At 37.2% G+C, this 27,479-nt stretch overlaps 1 protein-coding gene across 2 annotated transcripts in view; it reads left to right on the forward strand.

Moving 5' to 3' along the window:
* LOC150083221 (uncharacterized) overlaps positions 1-27,479 on the forward strand; it is a 354,281-nt gene that overhangs the window by 18,969 nt on the left and 307,833 nt on the right. For both annotated transcript variants that reach the window (XM_090377110.1, XM_090377111.1), the window contains exon 2: positions 13,362-13,453. In XM_090377110.1, the coding sequence (XP_090233236.1) occupies positions 13,362-13,453 (92 nt within the window). The remainder of the gene's footprint in view (positions 1-13,361; positions 13,454-27,479) is intronic.

Raw genomic sequence — 27,479 nt, forward strand, 5'->3', positions numbered from 1 at the left:
AGGTAATTTTCCTTGGTGATTTTAATGTACACAACTCCAGCTGGCTTCCATTTTCTAGTCACACAGACCCAGCTGGTTGAGATGTTGAAGCTTTTGCAATTACCTTGCACAGATTGTTCATTTACCTACAAAGATACCAGACGATCCTAACTATGCAGCCAACACGCTTGATCTTTTTCTCACAAAGAACCGAACCCTTCTAAGTACACGGTCGGAGTGAGTGGTCAGTTAGGCACCTCAGATCACAAGTTGATGATTGTCTTTTTCTCCAATGGAGCGATTATCTCATGGCTATTCCCAACCTTGTATTGTTTGGCATTACAAGTATGCAAAATGGGATGACCTGTGAGATTTGTTTTCTTCTTTTCCTTGGTCGGATTACTGTTTCAAAACTTCTGATGTCAACGTTTGCTCAGATCATGTCAGTGAAATTATTCTTGTAGGAATGGTGGAATGCTTTATTCCACACTCCACTTTAAAATCTCGTCTTTTATCGAAACCTTGGTTTTCCAATAAATGTGCTAAGGCTGTTCAAGAGAAGAACATTGCTATCATAATTGGCTTGTTTCCAATTCTTCAGTTTCATTTTCTGCCTACACAAAAGCCCGCAACAATTGTAATGCAATTATTAATCAGTGCATACTAGATTTTGAACAGACTAAGAGTCTCTGCTCCCACCTCTGTCAAAACCAGATGGTTCTGTTGTCACTTCACCCAAGAATAACACGCTCCATGGAATGCCTCCTGTGGTCTTATGTCAAAAGGATTTTGACGAATCTGGATGCAAAGAAAGCTCCTGGTCCTGATGGTATTTCTCCACTTGTTCTCAAAACCTGTGCTCCTGAACTTACTCCTGTTGTTTGCCGCCTTTTTTCACTTTCTTATTCCAAAGGTGTTTTTACTTCTGCTTGGAAATTTGCTCATATCCAGCCAGTTCCTAAAAAGGGTGACAAGTCCCTCCCATCCCATTGCAATTACTTCTACTCTTTCTAAAGTAATGGAGAAATCAGTCAACTGTCAACTCTTGAACTACCTAGAAACCTTCCATCTGATCAGCGATTGCCAGTATGATTCCGTTAGTGTCGATCCACTGGCGCTATTCTGGCTTATATGACTCATTTAGGACTAATTCAATGGAAAAGTTTGATGAAACACAAGCAGTTGCTCTTGACATCTCAAAGGCTTTCGATTGTGTTTAGCATAAAGGTCTTCTAAACAAGCTTCTATCTTATGGTTTACCAACTGTTTATTGTAATTGGTTATCTAGTTTTCTCTCTGATTGCTCACTGAGGGTGATGGTAGATGGCTCTCTGTCTTCTAACTTCTCCACTAATGCTGGTGTCCCCCAAGGTTCAGTTCTTTCTCCCACTCTTTTCCTCTTGTATATTAATGACCTTCTTCCATTGACTGGAAATCCTATCCATAGTTTTGCCGATGATAGCACATTGTATTCCACTTTCCATTAAGAAAAACCTTTCCCTGCTCAATCAGCTTCAACTTCTTGAATATCTATGCTACCAATTCTTTAAATGCCAATCTCTAGGTAATTCTCCAGTTGGGCAAAGACAACTTAGTTGATTTCAATCCTTCTAAAACTCAGTCTTGTCTTATATCTCTCAAAAAAGATTCTTCATCTCCTATGCTTATCTTTGGTGACACTGATTTCTAGGCAAAATGATATATCTCTTTTGGGGATTACCCTGACTTCTAATCTCTCTTAGAACAAGCACATTGCAAATATTGCTTCCTCTGCATCTAAAAAACTTGGTTTTTCTCTTTCGTTCTCTGTGTTACTTTTCTTCCAAACAGCTGTTTACTCTGCACAAATAGCAAATCCGCCCTTACCATGGAATATTGTTCCCACATCTGGGGTGGTGCCCTCTAAACCTCTCTCTCAGGCTTCTAGATTTCATTCAGAAGAGGGCAGTTAGGTTAATTAATGACTCCTCTCTAAGAGAGTCTCTCCACTTGTTGTCTCATAGACGTACTGTTTCTGCTGCATGCCTTTTCTACGGATACTTCCACAGGCATTCTGAATTGGCTTCTATAATATACGCTCTCTCTGTCAAAACAGTCTGAACACGTGCTGCCACCAGCCAACATCCATTTACACTCCAATTTCAAACTCACAGAACAAACTTTTTATCTTCCTCTCTTATTTTCATTCAATTGCCGTTTTCTGGAACCACCTTCCTTCATATGTATTTCCTGAAAATTACAGTCTACAGAAGTTCAAGTCTAATGTCAACAAATATCTTCTTTCATCTTCTCAACCTCCAACCCAAGCACAGTACTAAGTACTATAGGTTCTAATACCTCTCGTGTTTGGGGTTTTCATAAAAAATATATATATATACTTAAATAAATGGAGCAAGAATAAGTAATGATGCTATCAAGGCAATAGTAGGTTGATTGGGAATCTGACCTAACTTGGAGAAATATAAAGACTAATAGTTTTAGTACAGCTGTAGGCAGAGGTGAAATTGATTGTTGTATTGCTTCTACTGGGACATACACCCAGCAACAGCCAGGTAAAGGTGTTACAATGCCTACTGGCAGCCCTCACAGGACAAGTAATTATATAGGTTTTATTTATTTATTAATTAAGTTAAATGTTATTAAGAGAAAAAACAGGTGGACATATGCTTGCTTGTACCCTAATGCTAGGATATTGTAAATAAATTTCAGGAATTTGAAGCATTGGTTAGGTCATCAAATGTGGACATTGTAGGGATATCAGAAACATGTTGTCACTCCGACATTAGCATTAGCATTAGTAGAGGCATTTGATGCAAGAAAGCAAGCTTATGCAGCATCAGCCAAAAAAAAAAAAAAAAACCCACTTCCACTTCACCCCTCTGTTCATTCAAAATACCTGTCCAGCTGAGCCTTAAACTTATTTAGGCTATCAACCTCCACGACAAGGGATGGAAGTCTGTTCCACCAACCAACCACCCACTGGCTAAAGGCAAATTTCCGCACGTCTATCCTACATCTGTCTTTCCTCAATTTGAATTTATGCCCTCTCAGGTGATTTTTCTGAGCTAGAGGAAGAATCCCATCAGCATTGAGCATGCTTAAACCATTCAAGGCTTTATACACCTCCATCAGATCACCTCGCTGGTGCCTAGTTCCTAAATTCCACATCCCCTAGACATAGGGGATGTGGAATTTGAATATGATGATTACAACATATACAGATAGGAAAGAAGGGGATGTTATGCAATTGGATAACTTAGTCACACATAGATTGTAATGTAGCAAACCTGGTTGACATCGGCAAGCTGTAACGTCGAGTCAGTTTCGTGTGGTATAAGCACTGGGGAAAAAATGAGGGTAGGGCACGTTATAGGCAAAATGACTGCAATGACTTTAATAAAGAATTATATAGACAAATGGAGTGGGGCAATAAATCGGAATGCCTTATAATTGGGGACTTTTACTTTCCAGATATTAACTGGAACTTGTGGTCTGGTCACTTCCACAGTAGCAGAACCTTTATGGATTTATCAGATACTGCTTTCTGTTAGAGAAACAACAAGGGGAAAGCTATATTGTTGATGTGATCAGGTGATTCTTCATGCATTAAGAATTTGTAGAGAATTCAGGAAAGTAACTGTGGAAGCTACTAAGCTTTTCATACCAATTAAGAGAGATAATATTCAAGGTTTAGACCAAAATGGATGATGTGTATTTGATGAGACTAGTTACAGAGAAGAAAAATGCATGGATGATTACAAATTGTCAGGGAACACAGAGACATACAGTACAAACCAGTCAGCAGTCAGGTCACAAAGGGAGTTAGGCAGTCTTATGGCAGATTATGAGAAGTTTTTGGCTAGGAATTCAAAGAAAAATAGCAACAATTTCTTTGTTAAAAGGAAATTAATGAACCACATTGGTTGACCAAAATAGTTATGCCATATGAATGGCATATCCATTTCGATGATCTGTTCTAGTTGCTAAAGAGTCGATTAATATTTGTATGTACGTTCACCTGTGAAAGATTCTTTTGGGATGAGGATGGTGGAAGTATATCAAATTCTAATATGGAGCTAAATGATTTTGTGATAACTGAAGAGGAAAGTGGAAGAGAAATTGTTGATGCTGAAAGTAATTAAGATATCTGGGGAAGCTAATGGAATCTATTCAGTTGTATTATTAAAAGAATCAGCAAAAGAGGTAACTAAACATTTAGCCATAATTATGAGAGTATCCTTGAATCAGGGACAGTACCTGTGGATTAGAGATGTAAATGTCTTTCCTGTTCATAAAGGGGGATTAAAGGGAGAAGTGAAGGGAGAATTATAGACCTGTAAGCTTGACTTCTGTTCCAAAAAAAATAATGGATTCAGCAATTAAAGAAGTAACGCAGGATCATCTTGATGTGGAGCTAATTGTAGAGTTAGGCACAAAGTTCTTTGAGTAAACTAGTAATAGATTGTTAGGATAGCTCATGAAGCTTTGTCACTGATATACAGGAATTTTCTCAGCAGCAAAGATGATTATTCTGTTTATAAGGCATTGGTTAGGCCACATCTTGAGTATTGCATAAAGTTTTTGAAGCCTCATATTAGAACAGATGTTGGAATGGGTTCAGAGTAGAGCAGCCAGATTAGTGAGAGGAACAAATGATCATTTTTACCAAAAAAAATTTCAGTTCTGCAGATTGCAGTATATGGAAAAATTGGAACCTATGAGGAGAACTGATTGAAGTATTTAAGGCCTTAAATGGATTGAGTCAATTAAATTCAGATGGCATCCTAACTAAATAAGTGTCCTTTGTATTAAATTTCCGTTCTCTAAGGTGACCACTCTCTGACTCGACCACGACTGTTAAACCTATTGTTTGGTGGCCATTGTATTCCATTGATATCTAGGAATCTGTAATTCTCTAAGATGACTATTGTCTTACCTGACTGAGATGATTAATCCTGTTGTTTGGTGGCCAGTGTTTTTCACAGAATTCTATAAATCTGCAGTTTCTGAAGTAGCTATAAATATTGCTACTACTACATAGGTATTTCATTCATTTATTTCTGATTTATCCATCTTTGAATATAGATGTGATTCCAGAAAAAGCAAAATGAAATTTTAAATTTAGAAACACAAGTGAAAGTTCTAGAAGACGCAGCAAAGTATAATTGCGGTAAAACACATTCAAAAAATTTTACAAGAAAAAAATAACATTAAAAGTGGATTCAGAATGCAAATAAAAATATTCAATGAGAAACACATCAAGAAATTATTAACATGAGGAATTCTGTAGGGAAGTGGAGACCAGAAGCTTATGAAACTCTAACAGGGAGCAGAAGCGGATTAAGGTTGGTTGAGGCCCCGGGCGCAGAAGAAAATATTGGGCCCCTTAAAAAAAGAGAGAGATAGGGAAAATAAAAATACATGTTAACCATTTTTTTAAATAAATAAAAAATATTATGTAGTATTCATATTTTATTTCCAATAAAATTTGAATATAATATATGTATTATATTATATTCGCGTCTTTTTTTCAGCCCCTGATAGATGTCGTTTCATTTTTCTAGCTACCACTGCCTATCAATGAAAAGAAAAATATAAAATTTAATAGTCTGATGATTCGAATACTAGAGAAGAGATTTTTCGTTATAGTGCAATAAATTAATGATGAATTAAAATTCAAAAATTATTCATAAACTACGAAAATCCAGGCGCTGACGTAACAACAGGAATTAATTTTATATTAATATAATTTCAACAATATACGATATAAGCGTATATCATAAGTCTGCACTGCAGGAGAACCTTTGTAAGTACAAAGGAGCAAATACGATTCTATTCCTCTGATGAGCGGTAGCGCAGCGCCTATGCAGCGTAGTATGTGTATAGTATGAAACGTAGTAATGATATAATGAAAATAAGCGAATATAAACATACTATCAGGTTTTACCGCCGATTGTAAAGTTGTACCTAATTAAAATTGCACATATGAAACCAAACTTGGTGTCATTAGAAAAAAGTGTAAAGTTGGGGTTTTGAGGGGCCCTTCATAAGTCGGGGCCCAGGGCGCGCGCCCGGTGCGCCCGCCGTTAAATCCGCCTCTGACAGGGAGTTAAAAGAAGTTCATTTTCGTGCCTTTATTGCAAATTTATGGAATTCCAGTATTTTTTCTTTATAATGTGCTGGTAATTTTTGTACGCATTGATAAACCATGCCTTTGCATGAATCGGTAATACCAACCTTCTGTTCCAGAAAATTTCACAATTCCTTGCCTTTCTGCTAATATCCTGGCCTTATGCTTAATCATTTTGGTAGAAACACTTCTTCTTAAATTCCTTTCACCTACTGCCCACTTTTTTTACATCTTCAAATTCTGGCCAAAGTGGGTAGGGACTACAAAGGTTATGTTTACTTTTTTTTAGCAGCTTGAAGTTCTTTTTCTTGCTTCTTCCAGACGCGTATCATTTTTTTTTCTGTAGGCGGTGGCCCAAAAAACCTTTCTGCAGCTATGTTACGATGTTTTGATTAGTGTGATCTATTATGTTTAGTTTATATCTGATAGTGTAACTCAGCCTCTTTTCTCCTGCAGCCATTTTCTGAGGGTAAAATACTTTAAAATAATGTCAAATTATTGTTATTATCATTAGCCATATGGTGCAAGGAAGCCTGAGGCTTATGCTGCACCAGCCAAAAAAAAATTTCTGAATTACCCTGAGAGAGAGAGAGAGAGACACAGAGAGAGAGAGAGAGAGAGAGAGAGAGAGAGAGAGAGAGAGAGAGAGAGAGAGAGAGAGTGAGTGTGTCAGAAGTAGAAGAGAACCATCAAGAAAGAGAAGAATGATGATATTCAGCTCAGGACCCTGGGTGTGCCAAGCCCATATTCACCAGATGTGAGCCCCTGGGGTGCCAAGATTAAACAATATTGTTACGAAACGTGGCTTTGATTAAAAACAACTGGTATGCAATCAACACTGTTCTTTATTTTATTTCAATTACCCACAATGATTACAATTCATTGTTGTGATTATAGTCACTTCACACACAATTAAAGTACACTACCATACACGGAGACACACTCAACATCATGAAAGCTCGCCGGAAGAGAACTAACTGGCCCGCCGGTTTTGCCACCTTTTAAAGGATCGGCGAACTATTGAGAAACCTGGAGAAGAATCTTGAAGCTTCCATTGTCTTCTAAGGTTTTTCCTGTATTCCCTGACTTTCGAAACTTCTTGGAACTGACTCCAAACAACTCTATAAGTCCACAAGTACCTTAGAGTGTCCTGTTATCCTTCAGAAACGAAAATATTCTGACCAAACGGTGAAATAAAATGTGCCCGTTTGCCCTGGCACCAATGAGGGAGGGCTCACTTCCACATATAGGATGTAGGGTGATTTTTCAAGTATTTTTTCAGGAAAAAAGTGTCTTATAGCCGTCAAATGCAGTAAATTCGATGAGAACATCGTTGGCATTTATGATGTCATTTCTGTAAAAATCAGTAAGCACTGAAAGACAATTATTTCATTATCAAAAACGTCTTTTATCAAAAAAAATTTTGGGATTTAAAATCTCAAACATTCTTGTCGATAATCTGAAATCTTCAGACCTGTCAGTAAAATTTTGTATTAATGTGTCCAGAATGGCATTATCATTAGCCAAAAAAAACATTAAAAAAAAAAAAAAAACCCATTCCCACTTCCATCCATTGAATTTATTTAAGCTATCAACTTCAGTTTTAAATTTTTCAGTGGGATCCCTTATTGACTTGTCTTTAGTTTTATCATCAAAACAAATTTTTTTTTTTTTTGTTCTTACTCTAAATTGCCGAAATGCAGGAGAATTTTTCATCCAATCTAAGATCACTCATTGATTTTCGGCAGGAAGATATCAGAAATGTTTAAATTTATTGATGGAGACCATAAAAATTTTGATATGCATTGGTTATGTTTAAAACTGATATCGACATTGATAATAATATGTAAAATTCAAATGTGTCCATGTGTGATGGTATTCCACACCCAAAGCCATTGCTTTTACTTGTAAGTCCATTTCTCCACTTACACAATGTGTAAGTGTGTTGTAAATTGCCTGTAAGTTTTCTTTTACTGCTATCAAGCTAGATATTCTGCTAGACCACATTTCTGAAAGTCTTTTCAGTGTTAAATAGCAAGACATTCTATTGCAAAGCTCTTGCTCCTCCTTCAGTATTTTCAAATGAGGTAAGCTGATGTTTATAAAAGTATAAATGGCCTTGACTGTGCCAAAATATTTTTTGGCTTCAATGCAACTTTGTGCGGATTCAGTAACAATTAAATTTTTGTTATGCACACTACAATGAATATACACAGCCATTGGCTGTATGTTTTTTATCTTTTTTTTAAGACTGATTCTGTTGCCTGTCATTATTTTTGCTCCATCATATCCTTGGCCTCTACAGTCTTTTAAATCTAAGCCTAAATCATTTAACGATTTCAGATACCAAATTGTAAAAATCCTCAGCATATGAACTAGGAAGAACGTCAAATTTTATAAATCATTCCGTAACTGAACCTGTAGGACCGATATATCTTAACGAAAGTGAAAATTGGTCCAATCTAGTTATATCTACCATGGAGTCTATAATTAGACTGTAATATTTTGTGTTTTAACTTCACCGATAATCGACTTTAAAGTTTCTTGTCCTAATGAGTAAATAAAATCGTTTTGGATTTGGGGGCTTAGATATGTTTCTTTGCATTTACACTGTTGCAAATGATTTGCAAGAACTTTATCGTAATAGCTTATCTTATCTTCCTTCATGGATTAGGCAATCTGCCTTTTCCAATCTCGAAGAGGTCTGCCCATCTTTTCTTTGGTCTTCCTCTGTCTCTTTTTCCTTTTGCTCTATATGTATAAGCTAATTATCTTCCATTCTTTCTACATGTTCTTTCCATCTTTGTCTATATTCTATAATTTTTCCATTAATTGAGTAAATCTTTAATTCCTTTCTAATATTTACGTTTGGTATTTTATCTAATTTTGTACATCCTTTAACATATCTTAAAAATTTCATTTTTGCAGCTTGTATTCTATTAATGTCTTTTTGTTTCGGTATCCATGTTTCAGAACCATAAAGAAGTGTTGGTATTGCCATTACTTTGTACAATTTCAATTGTGTTTCTTTCCTTGTTTTCTTAGCCAGAGTTCTTTTTCCTCTTAATGGCAAACATTGACGTGTAAAAAAAAAAAAGCACACAGTTTAAAAGAGAACATACCATACGTCAATTAGTTGCAATTCGATTTTTTTCTGTTGTTCCACATATATTTTGAAATTTCCCCACTTTCTGGTTCATATCTTCTTCGACATCATATGTTATATATCACATCCTAGATATTTAAAATGTTTTACTTGTTCTAATATTTTATTGTCTATAACTATTTTTATTCTCACTGTATTTTTCCCTTTAAAAGCCATTGAGCCATTTAAAAGAGATAATTTTAATTCTAGTTTTCATCGTTGATATTTTAACTTTATATTCTTCTGTTATTTGGTTTAATTTAAATACTGCTCTGTAAATTATCTTCACTTTCTTGAATAATTACTTGATCATCTGCAAATAACAGTGTATTAATCCTATTCTTTGTATTTAAATATATACCTGTATTAATTTCTTCTTTCCATTTACATATCATGTCCTCAATATATATGTTAAACAGTGTTGGTGACAAGCTACATCCCTGTCTAACTCCTTGATTTATTATACTTTCTTCTGTTAATTTATTACCTGTATCTATTACTATTTCTGTTCCTTGATATAAACTCTGTATTATTTTTGCAAGATGCTTTGGGTATCCTTTATTACTCAATATGTCCCATAGTTTTCACTTGTTTACTTGATAAAATGCTTTTTCATAATCTATAAATGCTAAATGCGTTTCTAAATTAAACTCTTTTCGTTTTTCTATTATTTGTTTTAATATAAATATATTATCCGTACATAATCTTCCTTTTCTGAATCCTTCCTGTTCTTCTATTAATATTTCATCAGAGATAATTTTAATTCTATTATTTATTTTGCTATACATTTTATATACTGTAATTAGTATGCTAATCCCTCTATAATTCTTTGTATCATTTCTATTTCCTTTTTTAAATATTGAAATAATTTTTGCTATCGTCCATTCTTCTGGTATTTTATATTTTCCCCAACATCATAATAGTAAGCAAGAAATTTTACTAGTTCTAAGAAATGTCCTTGATTTTCCTCACTTGTCGATTTTCCTCCATGCTCATAATGTCCCCTTAATGGCAAACACTGACGTGTAAAAAAAAAAGCACAGTTTAAAAGAAAACATACTGTACACCAATTAGTTGCAATTTGATTTCTTTTTCTGTTGTACTAAATTTATGACAGAACTTTGGTTTTTCAGCCTTAATTTGACCATACACATATTTTTTAAATGCGTTTTTGTGAATCTGATTTCTCATTAATATATACAGTATTTGCCATTTGAAGAGCATTCTTCAAGGATCTTTGCAAGAAAATTTCCCACCACAAACGAAATCAGAACAGATACATATAAAATGGTTATAAAATATGTTATTCAGGCCAACAACAAGGTGAGGGTCCTGTTGGCTGTATAGAAACAGCAGTAGACAAGGGTAGAATGTTGTTGTGGAAATGGCAAATGAACCTCATTTTAGTTTATATGTCATTTTTTTTAAAATTTGTAAATCCACCGTTATTTATGTTTGACCGCGTTTTATTGTAGTGTTTATTATTTTTATTGGCATATAACCAGCAACAAAAGCAATAACATTTTTTTGTTCTTGGCAAATAAATTGGCCAAGATCGCATAACATTTTTTTGTAATGTCATCATTGTAAAAATAGTCTTCTTGAAATGTTATCATAAAATTTAAAATACTATCTTTGATTCCTGGATGGCAGGGTCCATAATCCAAAATGTTCTTTATTAGATTCAGGGTGAAATTACTATCTTTGAAAAGATATGGATTAATCGGCCACATCAAATCTTCTCTGAATGTATTATCAGCAAAATCTAATGAGTATTCGTCAGTATCAATATGAATTCTTGCTGTTTTAATACCATCACTGTTTTTTCCTGGTTCGAATTCATTTTTTTGATAATTTTCTACTGATATTTCTATTTCACTCCTGGTATGGAGTTTTTTTAGATCTTTGGTCATCTTTATTGTCATTGTCATCTTTTTCCTTGTTTCACATTCATTCTGTTTCCCTTTATCATTTTCTTCCTGTGTTCTTATTTCACTTTTGATATGCCTTTTTACTTCAGTCATCTCATTGTCCTTTGAGGTGTTTGAATCTTTCTCATTTATGATATTAGATTTTGATGTAGGTAAATTGAATATGTCATTTATATTGTGACAGTGTTGACTAGCTTTATCAAGAGCATTTTTCTTTTTCCCTCATTTTCCAACAGTTTCTTCTTTTTATCTGACTTCATTTTCACTATACTGTTATGTAACTAAACGACATAAAAAATAGAGAAAAAAGAAAATTGCATTATGTATTTTTTATTGTTTTCATAATAAATTAATATTTTCTAATTAAAAGAACATAGACACAAAAAACATTTCAATTATTTTCCTAATTAATTTTTGATTATGATCTTTTTTGTTGTAAAATTATGGTCCAGGACCTCTGAATAATATTGGGAAGCCCCCAGTTCAAAAACCTTATACCGGCTCTGAATCTACTACTTAAAGTAATTATTAAATTATATACGTACCTTGGTAGCATATCCTTTTCATTATTGTGACACTATACAAGACATTAAAAAACAAAACACAACTGAGAATGTTCGATTGCCAGCCGGCTGCAGTTGCTGGATGTCTTAGGATCATTGTACATACTTTGTGTCATACAGCCAGTGGCATAACTAAAACCTCTGTGATTGGCTGAATTTTGTTTGCTTCCCACTCATGTATATAGGTTTAATATATACAGTATTTGTTTAATATATACAGTATTCTTCAAGGATCTTTGCAACAAATTTTCCCGCCACAAACAAAAACAAAACAGATACATATAATTGTTATAAAATGTGTTATTCAGGTTAGCAAACAAAGCAGTAGACAAGGGTAGAATGTTGTTATGGAAATGGCAAATGAACTTCAGAACCATAAATTTAACAAAATTGTATATGTACTTCGTAGTGACTGAAATAGATGCTTTACTCTGCTTGGTCATTTTTCAGAATGCCATCAACATATGCGAGGATCAAAGGGTCCGCAATTTAGATGTGCACCTGGTTAGCACAGTAATATCTCATTCTGTGCCTCCATAGCCAGGTGGGCAGGAGCAGCAGTGCATAGCACACGCTTCTTGGTTATACTGGGGTTCGAGCCCGTGACCACCAAATACGGAGGATGCGGAAAGGTCAGGGAATGACCACCGCATATCCCCAGAACAATATGGCCTTAGTTACTAATGCTCCTAAAAACCAAATAACGACATAACATAACAATATCTCATTCATAGTCCTTTTTTGTTTCAGATAAAATGAGCAGCACAGACCTCTACCACTTGTGAAAATTATAATCTTTCCAAAAGAACATGGAAAGTTTCCGAAATCCTCAAGAAATACGATACCCAGGAGAATTACAATAGTGACGCAAGCGTGTTAATGATCGTTAAAGACTATGTATGCTGTGTGTAATTTAATTGTAAAGAACGATGAATTATAGATATAAAATTTTTTTATATGAACGATGAATTATAGATATAAAACTTATTTTTGAATATTTTTAAAAACATTGAATAAATACTTAAGTAAGTTGTACAATGTATATTGCAGTATTACTTTACTAAAAAAAAAAAAAAAAACTGCCACAATACAAGATTTCGGCATCAGGGCTTACAATGTACTTGCTGACCCAACCCTGGCTATGCCACTGGCCGTGGCAGTCAGGTTTGACTGTTGATAAAGGAGGCGATTGCCTTTGAAAGCCACAGTTGTTTTATCACTTTTAATTTGTAGTATTTCGTATATTTTAATTTTATCAATTTTTTTTATTTATTTTTTTTCCATTTTTAATTCTACAGTTCTCAGTGTGTAGTAGTGGTGGTTTATTTTTAAAACAAAAATTTTATCCTGTCTTATTTTATTATTATTTTAATAAAGTTTCAGTCATATATGGTTGGTGCATTCCATTGTAGTTATTATGAGTCAGAACTTTCCCAACCCCGGAGGCCTATTTAAAGGATCAAAAATGCCAGCTAGCTTAACTGTTTTAGTTTTGTTTGAGCATCATTCCTTTGATTTGTATATTTTTATATTTCAGTTGATTGATTAATGGCAATTTTTTAAGATGAGTTAAATTTTTGTATATTACTTATTTCAAATTATATATATTTTAGATGGCCTGTGTTGAAGCCCCAAGAGAGAATAATTTTAGCTAGTCATATCATTAATGAAAAGTACAATGCAATTGCAATAAAAAAGCAGTTTGGTATGTACTTTATTTTTATATATATATATATATTTTTTTTTTTTTTGTTTATAGACATTTTTGTTGAAAATGTATGAGACATGGAGAAATTTTATTTCGTAATATATAAGTATTATATTACATTATACTTTAAAAGTATAATGTTAGTAGACATGATGGTGGTCTCTTTCCACTCATTGTTATGCTTGGAATAAAGGCATGAAATACTTCAAAATTGCTACCTTTTGAAGCCACCTTTATTTACAGACTGTTATGATTATATATTTTCAATTAAAAAAAAATTTAATTTTATATTGAAATCTGTTTCTATGTTGAAAAATTGTAAGTTTATATTGAAAACTTATTTTTAATTAATTTTTTAAAATACGCCTCTACTTCCTGATGCACTTTATACATGTGCATTTCATAGCATGTTTTTTAATGTTTACATTTGGGCATAATCTTCACTGTTGTCAAGTGAAACTTGAAAGAAACAAAAATTGAAAAACCTTGCACTGTGGTGACTGGATGCTTACTGCAAATGTAAGCCTCTGTCACTGGTGAGCATTTCCATTTGTTTGCTTTAGACCAAAGGTTTGGTCTAAAGCAAACTGTTCTTTTAAGACCATTATGCTGGTCTTTTAATGGATGCTACAGATGCTGCTAATTTGCTAATTTTAAATTCTTGACTTAGTATGCTTGATAATAATATATAAGATTGACTTCATGAAGCCTAACAAAAACTGCCCTTTTCTTTTTATGGCGAAACTTTTATAACAGAAGAATTAATGATATAGGACAAACAAATAATTAAGTAATATTAAAAATTATATTAACATCACTTTAATAGAAATTGTTATTTTCAAATTTAAGTTGCATTGGTGGAAATTTGCAGTGAATGTGGCTGGTAAAAGGGTTAAACATTTATCATTAGTAGTGGTTAAAATTGTAACTTTATATACCTCATATGAGTAGTTCTCAGTTAGCGTGCTGCGACTCTCGCCATTCAAGCCAACTCTAACAGTATCTTTGGGGGAACACAATGTTCCATAATAAATTAAAATCATAAGACAAACATAGATTCAAATGAAGCAGTTATGACCATGAGGAGAAAGGGAAAGTTATGGATTGGTTGCAGAATTTTGTTTCTCTTCAGAGCTTAGAATGGACCGGTGCACTCTGGTATGCCATTCCAGTTTGTTGTATGAATGGGTAATGTAATGTATATAGTCAGTTTTTAAAATAAAATGATATTTTAATTTTATTAGCAACCACAACATCATCCGGACAGAGGGCAACAAAGATCCCTGGGGCCTCGTACATAAGGTCGTCAGGCACAAACTCAGCATTCCAGACTCTACCTCTATTACTCTATTATTGACTAATTACTCTAATAGAATTGACTCTATTACCATGCAAGGGACACTTGAAACCACTACCTGGCTTGACACCATGTCTAGGATCCTTGACAAATTGGTCATTGAGGACCACCTCTACCCTAACAATGATGCTCAATTTCAGATAATTGAAGACAAAATCTCCATGCACCCACTGGACAGAAAGAAGACTTCACCAACATGGAAGTTGTTGAAGCCATCGGCAAAATCAAGCTAGGTAAGATCCCAGGCCTTGACCTAATTGAGGGTGAGGTGGTTCAGTGGGTCTGGTCAACTACCCCATAACTTCTTATGGATCTGTTTAATTCCTGCCTTTGTGAGGGCTGCTTTGCAGACATCTGGAAGCACACAAACCCCCGACTCATCCCTAAAGTGGCCACCTCCTCAAACCAAACTGCTGCGTACCATCCTATAGCACTTCTTCCAACTCTGGAGAAGGTTCATGATTGGCTTCTTTCCAGACTTTCAACCAGGTACCAGGATAAAGGACTGTCTTCTCCAGACCGGTTTGGCTTCAGACCTGGGTGCTGTACAACAGATGCACTATTACAGCTTAGCAAGATTAGGGAAGAATCTGAATTCAAATATGTTTTGGCAATTTTTGTCGATTTCAAGGCAGTGTTCGATTCAGTCTGGTGGCATAGTGTTATCAGATGGGTAAGACAAGCGGAGTGCCCACCAGAAATCGAATGAATTACTTCACTGGCAGGAAAATCACGATCAAGACCCTTGATAGTGCATAACCAGGTCCACATCTAGAGGCTGCTGTCAAGATTCCATCTTAGGCTCAGCTATATGGAATATGGTACTGAATGAATGGCTCTGCAACACCTTCCAGCTTACCTCCATGTTTTTGTGTACACGGAAAATCTCTCCATCCTCGTCAAGGCTCACATCTGGGCTACTCTTGATTTGCAGGCAAATGACATCCTGTTTGCTCTTGCACGTTGGACAGAACTACTTATGCTGGTGTATCTCCACCACCACCAAAATGAAGATGCTCCTCATCAAGGGAACTCTGGACATACATAGACCTCCAGTTATTCACATTCAGGGTATGTCCCTCAAATCCTGTGTCCCAATAAAGTATCTCGAAGTCATATTGGACCATAAATGGACATTTTTCCAACACCTGGGCTACATCAAAGCTAAAGTAAAGAAATACATAGAGATGCTTGCTAGGTTCACCTGCAATGACTGGGGTCTCAAAGGAAGATCCCTCAGTCTCATGTATGCTGCTGCTGTTTTCCTCCCGATAAAAAGTTATGGTGCTCCCATCTGGTTTCACAAGGTAGACAGGATAACATTTGCAAACAGTCAACCAAATCCAGTGGCTCTTCTTATTACATATGACCAGGGCTTGCAGAACCACATCCACTCTAGCTGTCCAGGTGATCTCTGGCAACCTCCCTCTAGATCTCTACATTGTCTTCTGTGGCCTCCTACATGCAGTGAGGTCGAGCATTCAAACTAACTTTCTCAGTATATCCACCTCTTGCAGAGGACATTCACTTTTTGGATAAGAAGAGTTTGTTGTCAATTTACGAATTCATGGCAGATCTGCTGGTCCTCTGGTTGCAAAGACAAAGCTACCAGAAAATTCATTCCTGACATTAGCCACTTAAACAAACATATCATGGCCTGGTTTACTCTGAAGCTGGAAACCACTTTTATGTTGACCAGTCACGGCTCCATTAAAGTCAGTCTTAAACAGCTTGGCCTTGCTGAAGATGACATCTGCCTGTGTGGTGAGAGGGAAGATTGAACCTACCTCCTGCAAGATTGCACAGTTTACCTTGATATCAGACAGCAACTCCTCCTCCAGACCCATCTTCCAGCCTTTCATCCACCTCATTTCCTAACTGGCAACAAGGAAACATTCAGTGCCTTCATACTATTTTGTACCACTCTTTTCAAACATAGAAGAAATCTTTTGGGCTCTGCTCCCACACCTGCAGTCCCACCAGTTCCAGAGTAGATCACCTTTGCCTGAACCCTGTTCTGTTAGCCGACCGGGCTAGCCGAGTGGGTAAAGTACCTGCCCGGCAACCCAAAGGTCGCGGGTTCGATTCCCGCCTCGGGCTTGGATCAAAGTACTGCAAAAACCTTGGGAGGTGCAATATGGCCACAGAAGCCGATGCGCCAACAACTACCAAATCAAAAAAAAAAAAAAAAAAAAAACCCCTGTTCTGTTCTCTCAGGCAGCAAACTTCTACTTCATGCTAACCCTTTGGGGTTGAATCTCTTGCTGATGCCATTGTGCTGGCATGAGATTTCTCCATGTAGGCCCCTCCTTGTGCCTGCGCTCTCCTCTTTGGGAAAGGGTGTGCCTTCCTCTGTCTTCTGGCAATCACTCCTGTCTATCACATATTGTTACTGTCCTCATTCACCTGTCTTTGAGTGTTCTCTCACTAGTGGCCTCTGATTTCCTAATCACCTGAGGGACCCCTCCTTGTGGTCCCCACTTTTTCTCAACACTTTCTCCCTCTTCTCACTTCCCCAACTTCTTTTCCTGGGCCTCTCCCTCCTTCCTAGGCAGGAGGGATTCACCCCCAACAGGCTTCCCTCTACTAACCTGGCCCGGCTCCTTGTGCCGTGGATGGATGCTGGAATGTGCCTTCCTGGTGGGGGCTTTCTAGTAACTAAGAGGAAGCACTATGAAGAAGCAAAATCTGGCCTTGGCAGTTTTTGCTTCTTCATAGTGACACTCTTGCATGGTTTTGTGGGGGACCACTGGTATCGCTGACAGATACACTCTGTTCACTAATAAACATTCCATTTCAAGCCATGGTTCTTTTGACAAAAAAAAAAAAAAAAAAAAGGTGCTAGGAGCAGAAGGTTGAGTAAAACTGCTGGGCATGTATCTGTGCGTGCAGGTGTAATTCTTTCTTTCTTTCTTTATTTATTTTTTCCATATTTTCTACGTGTTGGTGGCTTCCACTCAGCTGAAGCTAAAAAGGTGTATTATAATTCTGCACTCTGGTTACGTCTTATAAGTGTCAGAGATTTCAGATTCTAGGGTGTAAGTAGCAGTATAGTGAACATTAATTCAATCAACTCAATTGTTTATCAAAAAATAGTCATAATGCAAATTAATAATACATCAAAATTAACATAATGTTAAATATAAAACATTTAATAAGCACATTCAAGATTGTTTCTAAACTACAATTGTTTCTAAACTTTACAATTCAAACCACCACTTAACACTTCTGTTACCTCTTAACATCAGTGTGTATACATATAATTATTTGACATTCTATGTCCTTTTCACTCATACCCCATAATCATTCCCATTAATTTTTCAACTACTGTCTTTACTTTCACTTACTCTGTTTAACTATTGATTCCAAATTTTATTATTAGCCATATGGTGCAAGGAAGCCTGAGGCTTATGTGGGCGGGCGGGCGGAGAGAGAGAGAGAGAGAGAGAGAGAGAGCCAACATATTAATGCATATTTCTCAGTATCCACAACCTGTCATTAATTTTTAATACTGTTCTACTACAAATTAATAAATGCTCAAGGCATAATACGTTATAGGTTAAGATTAACTATATGGTATTTGTATAAATACACCATAGTTTACCCATAAGTTTAACTACTTATATAATATAACAGCATTGTTTAGATTTTATCTCATATTGTAACTACCATCACAACGAGATACCAGGTATTGCACTACTTCAAGTAAATAATGCTTCTGTAGTAGAGGAGACTATAAATCTCCTCTGAGATATGAAATAATGAAATATTATCATTATCTTCACCATTTGGCATCTCTCATATTGTGGAATTAACTTCGCAACCGTGATGGCATGTCTGAATTACCAGGGTATCTGCCTGCCCACTGATGAGCAAGTCAACAAGCTCCAAAACGCATCTGGGTAGTGGTGCCCACTGAGATTAAATAACAGTAGTCTCCTTTACAAGAGAAGTGTCCTTTATTTGAAGTAGTGCAATACCTGGTATCTCGTTATGAAGTTAGCCACAATATGAGATAAAATCTAAATGATGCTGTTACACTGCGTATGTAATTAAAATTATGGGTAAACTATGGTGTATTTACACCAATATTATATAGTTAATCTCAACAATAATCTCTTAGTCTTCAAAATATTATCATTATCCTCACCATTTGGTATATCTCATATTGTGGAATTAACTTCGCAACCACTGATGAGTGAGCCTACAAGCTCCGAAACGTGTCTGGATGGTGGTGCCTATTGAGAATATATAAGAATATCTCCTCTATTAGAGAATCGTTATTTTATTTTATTTTTTATGGAAACCCCAAACACAAGAGGTATTAGAACCTATAGTACTTAGTACCGTGCTTGGGTTGGAGGTTGAGAAGACGAAAGAAGATATTTGTTGACATTGGACTTGAACTTCTGTAGACTGTAATTTTCAGGAAATATATATGAAGGAAGGTTGTTCCAGAAAATGACAATTGAATGAATAAACGAGGAAGATGAAAAGTTGTTTCTGTGAGTTTGAAGTTGGACAGTAAATAGATGTTGGCTGGTCGCGGCACGTGTTTGGACTGTTTTGAATGAGAGAGTGGGAATTATAGAAGCCAATTCAGAAGAACAGTGCCCATTGAAGTATCTGTAAAAAAGGCATCAGCAGAAACAGTACGTCTATGAGAATGAGAGTGGCGAGTCTCTGTTAGAGATGAGTCATTAATTAACCTAACTGCCCTCTTCTGAATGGAATCTAGAAGCCTGAGAGAGGTTTTGGGGATACCACCCCAGATGCCGGAACAATATTCCATGGTAGGGCAGATTGGTGATTTGTACAGAGTGAACAGCTGTTTGGAAGAAAAGTAATGCTGAGAGCGAAAGAGAAAACCAAGTTTTTTAGCTGCAGAGGAAGCAATATTTGTAATGTGCTTGTGCCAAGAGAGGTTAGAAATCAGGGTAATCCCCAAAAGAGATATATCATTTTTCCTAGAAATCGGAGTGTCACCAAAGATAAGCATAGGAGAAGAAGAATCCTTTTTTGAGAGATATAAGACAAGACTGAGTTTTAGAAGGATCAAAATCAACTAAGTTGCCTTTGCCCCACTGGAGAATTATCTGGAGATCGGCATTTAAGGAATTGAAAGCAGATATTCAAGAAGTTCAAGCTGATTGAGCAGGGCAAGGTTTCTCAAAATGGAAAGTGGAATGCAATGTGTTATCATCGGCAAAACTGTGGATAGGATTTCCAGTCAATGGAAGACGGTCATTAATATACAAGAGGAAAAGAGTGGGGGAAAGAACTGAACCTTGGGGGACACCAGCATTAGTGGAGAAGTTAGAAGACAGAGAGCCATCTACCATCACCCTCAGACAGCGATCAGAGAGAAAACTAGATAACCAATTACAAAACACAGTTGGCAAATCATAAGATGGAAGCTTGTTTAGAAGACCTTTAAGCCAAACACTATCAAAAGCCTTTGAGATGTCAAGAGCAACTACTTGTGTTTCACCGAACTTTTCCATTGAATTAGTCCATAAATGGGTAACATAAGCCAGAATATCACCAGTGGATCGACACTGATGGAATCCATACTGGTATTTGTCGATCAGACAGAGGGTTTCTAGGTAGTTCAAGAGTTGGCGGTTAATTGATGATTTCTCCATTACTTTAGAAAGAGTAGAAGTAATTGCAATGGGATGATAATTGGATGGGAGGGATGTGTTGCCCTTTTTAGGAACTGACTGGATATGAGAAAATTTCCAAGCAGAAGAAAAAACACTTTTGGAATAAGAAAGTGAAAAAAGGTAGCAAAGAACAGGAGTAAGTTCAGGAGCACAGGTTTCAAGAAAAAGTGGAGAAATACCAGCAGGACCTGAAGCTTTCTTAGCATCAAGATTCGTCAAAATCCTTCTGACTTCCTTTTGACAGAAGACCAGAGGAGGAATTGAATAGAGAGTGTTGGGAATGGTGGGAGGTGTTTTACCAAGATCGTTAATACATGAGTTTGAAGAAAAATGAGATGCTAACTGGTTTTGACAGAGTTGGGAGGAGAGATGGCAAAAGTTGTGGCCAATAGCTTTGGCAAGAAACTAGAATGCTCAATTACCATTAGGGCAAGAAGCAAGTTTTGTACTCTTAGCCTGTTCAAAATCTAGTTTGGATTGATTACTAACTGCTTTACAATTGTTGCAAGCTTTGGTGTAAGCAGAAAATGAAACTGAAGAATTGGAAAGAAGCCAATTACAATATGCTACATTCTTCTCTTGAACAGCTGTAGCACATTTATTGGAAAACCAAGGTTTAGATAAAGGACGAGATTTTAAAGTGGAGTGTGGAATAAAGCATTCCTTTCCTACAAGAATAATTTCATTGACACGATCTGAGCAAACTTTGACATAAGAAGTTTTGAAACAGTAATCCAACTAAGGAAAAGAAGAAAGAAATCTCACAGGTCATCCCATTTTGCATTTTTGTAATGCCAAACAATAAGAAGTTGGGAATAGCCACGAGGTAAAGACTCCGTTGGAGAAGAGACAATCACCAAGTTGTGATCTAAGGTGCCCTAAAGGACCACTTAGTCGACCATGTACTTAGAAGGATTGTTTGTGAGAAAAAAGATCAAGGGTGTTGGCGTATGGTTAGGATTGTCTGGTATTCATGTAGGTAAATGAACAATCTGTGCAAGGTCATTAGTAATTGCAAAAGCTTCAGTATCTCGACCAGCTGGGTCGTGTGACTAGAAAACGGAAGTCAGCTGGAGTTGTGAACATTAAAATCACCAAGGAAAAGTACCTCGCTGGTAGGAAAGTTTAAGTGGAGAAAGTCAAGTTGCAAAGAGAGGAAGTCAAAGAGCTCCAAGTGATTAATGGAGTTGGGAGAACAGTAGAGACAACAGATAAATTTGACACAATGTAGTAGAGGGAGAGATTTTAAGCCAGAGAAGATAGAGAAGAGGAGATTCCAAATTACCAAGCCTCTGACAGGGAATATCAGAATTAACATATGCATAACTACCATATGTCCCTTACTTTGAGGCGAAAGGAATCATACAGTGAATAATTTAGGCAACTGAGGTGAGCAGTAGATGAATCAACTGATAACTGAGATTCTGTCAGAAAAAGTATATGGGATTTGGCAGACTGCAAGTGGAAATGGATATCGTTGAGACTAGAATTGAGACAATGTATATTTGTGAAATTAACTAGGAAGTGTTTTGGGAAGTTTAGATCTTTTTGCAGGTAAGCTTACTATGTTAGTTTGACAATTCATGGTGTATTCAATGGTAAGAAAAAGTGGGGTAATATGCTGTATGAAGTAAGGAAATTTTTGGATATGACGTAAACATGTTAAGAATATACCCAGATCCTTGACATAACATGGTCTCGACAATGCACCCCCGCATACACACTATTCGGACTCTCTCCAGTCACTATCTGGCAGATTAGAGGTAGCAAGGTTATACACTAGGTGATCCGGAAGCCTCCTAAAGAGTTACCAATAGGTTCGGTCTGGTGTACTAACTAGCTGCCGGCTTGCGAACACTGTTTTAGAACTGTATCCTCGAAATGTAAGGAAGATTGGATCTCGCCATGATGTTCATCATAACCTCAAAAGTCATCGTCATACTGCATGATGGAAGAGATGGGGAAGGGTTGACCGGAACTTAGCTCTGGAGACCAAACATGGGTTCCACCACTTCAAACCTCCAATAAGGAAAGTGGTGGTTTTGCACCAGTTAATGAGAGTCATCTACCATCTAGTATTGCCTGATAACACCGAGGGGGCGGCATTCCTCCGTGTGGTGTTGGCGCCACACCTCGGCCCCTGCTTATGTTGGTTCACACCCTGGGTGGTCATCCACAATGTGCTCTGCATGGAGGTTATATTAGGGTTGAATTTGAAAGTGTCTGCAATTCTGCCCAGACACGATAGGAGGGAGTATATGATGAGAGCCTTGTCGATCAATTCGGCCCTGGAAAGATTGTGCAAGGCTCAAGGGGTAGAATTTTTTTCAGCCTGGACTGTACTTGTTAACAGGAGAGATTGCTTCTACAGGGATGGGATACACTTAAATAGAAAGGGTGCAAGAATATTTGCTGATGCTATCGAGGCAGTGTTAGGTGGGTCGGAAAACTGCTAGCTTGGGGGGAGACAAAGACCAATAGATTGACAGTAGCCACTGGCAGAGGTGAAAGAGATTCTTGCACTGCTTCTATTAGAATGAGCAGAAGCCTGAAAAACAAGATGCATGGTATTTCAGAGACTGCTGGGAGACATTGCGGTACAAGTAAACACATGGGTTGTGTTAGCGTAGCTAAGAATAGAAACAGGTGCAGCTATACTTGCGTGTACACCAATGCTAGGAGTTTAGTAAATAAATTTGATGAATTTGAGGTATTGCTCAAAACATCGAAGGCAGATATTGTTGGGATATCAGAGACGTGGTGTCACACAGATATAAGGGATGCAGAACTGCAATTTGGGGAGTACAACGTCTACAGAAAGGATAGACAGGATAGGAAGGGAGGAGGGGTTATGTTATTAGTTAAGAAACACTTAACTAATAACATAACTGCACTGCGAAAGGAAAAATAAGAATAGTAGTGTGTTATAGGCCTAATGACTTGAATGAGTACAATGAACAATTGTACAGAGAAATAGAGTGGGCCAGTAAATCAGAATGTCTTATAATGGGGGATTTTAACTTCCCAGATATTGACTGGAACTTGTGGGTTGGGCACTCACACACTAGTCAGACTTTTGTGGAGTTATTGGATGATTGTTTTCTGCAGCAGCATGTTCGAGAGGCAACCAGAGAAAGTAACACTCTTGATCTGGTTATCAGCAGTGATCATTCGTGTATTAAGAATTTGCAGATAAAGGAACCACTAGGTGGCAGTGATCACAGTGTGCTGAAGTGGGATTTACTCAAAGAGGTAACTACCGTCAGGGGTAAAGGAAAGGGTTTTTGCTTCCGTAAAGGGGAGTACAGTGGTCTCAGACAGTTTTTAAATTCTGTACAGTGGGATCAACTGACGATGTTACAAACAGTAAATTCTAAGTGGGAAGCATTCAAAGAATTAATCGTGGAAGCTACTAGACTTTATATACCGATTAAGAAATATCGTTCAAGGTTTAGGCCTAAATGGTTATCAAATGAACTAATGAGACTCGTGACAGAGAAGAAAAATGCATGGGATGCATATAAATTATCAGGCGACGCAGAAGCCTGTAGCAGATATAAGCTAGTCTGTAATCAGGTCACAAAGGAGGTTCGGCAGGCAAAGGCGGATTACGAGAAATCTTTGGCAAAAGATGCTAAGAAAAACAGCAAGGATTTCTTTACTTATATAAACTCTAAAAGGAAGGGGATGAATATGATTGGACCACTTGACATCGATGGTTCGACTGTTGATGATCCTGCTCAGATAGCAAACAAACTGAATGAGTATTTTGCATCTACATTCACACGTGAGGAATTATTACAATTTGAAAATGGAAGAAGGTTATCAAATTGTAGCAGTGTGCTTAATGATTTTGTAATAACTGAGAGCAAAGTGGAGGAGAAATTGTTGAAGTTAAACATAAGAAAGGCACCTGGGGTGGATGGGATCTATCCAGTTATTTTAAAGGAGGCGGCAAAGCAACTAAGCAAACCCTTAGCCATAATTATGAGAGCATCCTTGGACTCAGGGGAGGTTCCCACGGACTGGAGAAGTGCAAATGTGTCCCCAATTCACAAAGGTGGATCGAAGGGTGACACGAGTAATTACAGACCAGTTAGTTTAACTTCTGTTCCGGGTAAAATAATGGAGTCGCTGGTTAAAGATGCATTGCAGGATCATCTAGACAAGACTGCAGCGATAACTCAAACACAGCATGGGTTTGTTAAGGGAAAGTCTTGTCTGACAAATTTGATTGGTTATTATGATGTGGTCACAAAGGAACTGGATGCAAAAAATAATTTTGATATCATATACTTGGATTTCAGGAAAGCTTTTGACACTGTTGCGCATGGAAGACTACTGTACAAATTGGAGCAGAATGGTATTAAGGGTAAGTTGCTACAATGGATAAAAGGATGGTTAAGTGGGAGAAGACAGAGGGTGGTAATCAATGGGTGCTGCTCTTCGTGGACTAATGTTATTAGTGGAGTCCCACAGGGTTCGGTGTTGGGTCCACTGTTGTTTTGTGTATTTATCAATGATATTGATGAAGGTATATCAGGCTTAATGTCGAAGTTTGCAGATGACACAAAGGTTGGCAGGGTTGTTAATGACAGTAATGGCAGTGTGCTACTGCAACAGGATCTAGATAATTTGGGCAGATGGGCTAAGAAGTGGCAACTGAAGTTCAACCTTGACAAATGCAAAGTACTGCATATGGGTAGAAATAACCCCAGAGAAACGTACCAACTGTGTGGTACTACACTTAAGGTGGTAGAAAATGAAAAAGACCTGGGAGTAATTGTGCAGTCAGATATGTAGTTTTCTGAGCAGTGCAGACAGGCTGCTAGGGCGGGTCATGGGGTTTTGTCAATGATATATAGGAATTTTGCTAGCAGGGAAAAGGAGGTGATTGTCTCTCTGTATAAGGCAATGGTCAGGCCACGCCTTGAGTACTGCGTACAGGTCTGGAGGCCTCATTTTAGGAAGGATGTAGATTTGCTTGAGCGTGTACAGAGAAGAGCAACACGATTGGTGAGGGGAATGAAGGGATTCTCTTACCAAGAGAGGCTTAAGTTCTGCAAATTGCAGTGGCTGGAGACTAGGCACCTGCGCGGTGATCTGATTGAGGTCTATAAAGCCTTGAATGGGTTGAGCACGCTGAATTCTGATGGGATCCTTCCACTTGTTCAGATTACCAACCTACGGGGACATAAGTTCAAATTAAGAAAGGACAGATGTAGAATAGATGTGCGGAAATTTGCCTTTAGCCAGCGGGTGGTTAATTGCTGGAACAAACTTCCATCTGTCGTTGTAGAAGTTGATAGGTTAAATAAATTTAAGGAGGAACTGGACAGGCATTTGGAGGGAATGGTGTGATTTTTTTTTTTTTTTTTGGCTGATGCTGCATAAGCTCCTACACTTGCTTTCTTGCATCATGTGCCACTACTACTACTACTACTACTACTACTACTACTAACACATAAAAACTAAGGAAGTGAAGCCAGTCGACATCGCTGGACAGTGCAGTGTCCAGTCAGTTTGGTGTGACATAAACATTGGGAGATCAAAATTGAGAGTAGGAGTGTGCTATAGGCCTAATGACTCTGATGAGTATAATAAGGAACTGTACAGGGAAATAGAGTGGGCCAGTAAATCAGAATGTCTTATAATGGGAGATTTTAATTTCCCAGATATTGACTGGAATTTGGGGGCTGGTTACACACACACTAGCAGGACTTTTGTGGATTTATTGGATGATTGTTTTCTACATCAGCATGTTCAGGAGGCAACTAGAGGGAGTAATACTCTTGATTTGATTATCAGCAGTGATTCTTCATGCATTAAGAATCTGCAGATAAATGAACCACTAGGTGGCAGTGATCACAGTGTGCTGAAGTGGGATTTACTCAAAGAGGTAACTACCATTAGGGGTAAAGGGAAGGGTTATTGCTTCCGTAAAGGCGACTACGATGGACTGAGACAGTATTTAAATTCTATACAGTGGGACCAACTGATGATGTTACCAACAGCAAATTCAAAATGGGAAGCATTCAAAGAACTTATCTTGGAAGCTACTAGGCTTTACATACCAACTAAGAAATATTGTTCAAGGTTTAGGCCAAAATGGATGTCAGATGAACTAATGAGGCATATGGCAGAGAAGAAAAATGCATGGGATACATACAAATTAACACATGACACAGAAGCCTATGATAGATACAAGTTGATATGCAACCAAGTTACAAAGGAGGTTAGGCAGGCGAAGGCAGATTACGAGAAATCCTTGGCAAGGGATGCAAAGAAAAACAACAAAGAGTTCTTTACTTATGTAAACTCTAGAAGGAAGGGGATAAATCAGATTGGTCCACTTGATATTGATGGGTCAAGTGTTGATGATCCTGCTCAGGTAGCTAACAAACTAAATGAATATTTTGCATCGACATTCACACATGAGGAGTTATTCAGCGAAGGGAATGCCAGAGGTGTATTCAACTCTAGCAGTAAGCTACAGAATCTTGAAATAACTGGGAGTAAAGTGGAGGAGAAACTGTTGAAGATAAACACAAGAAAGGCACCTGGGGTGGATGGGATCTATCCAGTTATATTAAAGGAGGCAGCAAAGGAAGTAAGCAAACCCTTAGCCATAATTATGAGAGCTTCCTTGGACTCAGGGGAGGTACCCATAGACTGGAAATGTGCAAATGTGACCCCAATTCACAAAGGAGGATCAAAGGCTGACACAAGTAATTATAGACCTGTGAGCTTAACTTCTGTTCCAGGAAAATTAATGGAGGCACTGGTTAAAGAAGCACTGCAGGATCATTTAGACAAGACTTCAGTTATAGCTCAGACACAGCATGGTTTTGTTAAGGGGAAGTCTTGCCTGACCAACTTGATTGGATACTATGATGCAGTCACAAAAGAACTGGATGCAGGGAATAACTTTGATATTATATACTTGGATCTTAGAAAGGCTTTTGATACTGTTGCACATGGAAGACTGCTACACAAATTG

The sequence above is a fragment of the Mastigoproctus giganteus genome, chromosome 7 (genome assembly GCF_048544385.1).
Source record: "Mastigoproctus giganteus isolate SK-2022 chromosome 7, ASM4854438v1, whole genome shotgun sequence".
NCBI classification, from domain to species: Eukaryota; Metazoa; Arthropoda; class Arachnida; order Uropygi; family Thelyphonidae; genus Mastigoproctus; species Mastigoproctus giganteus.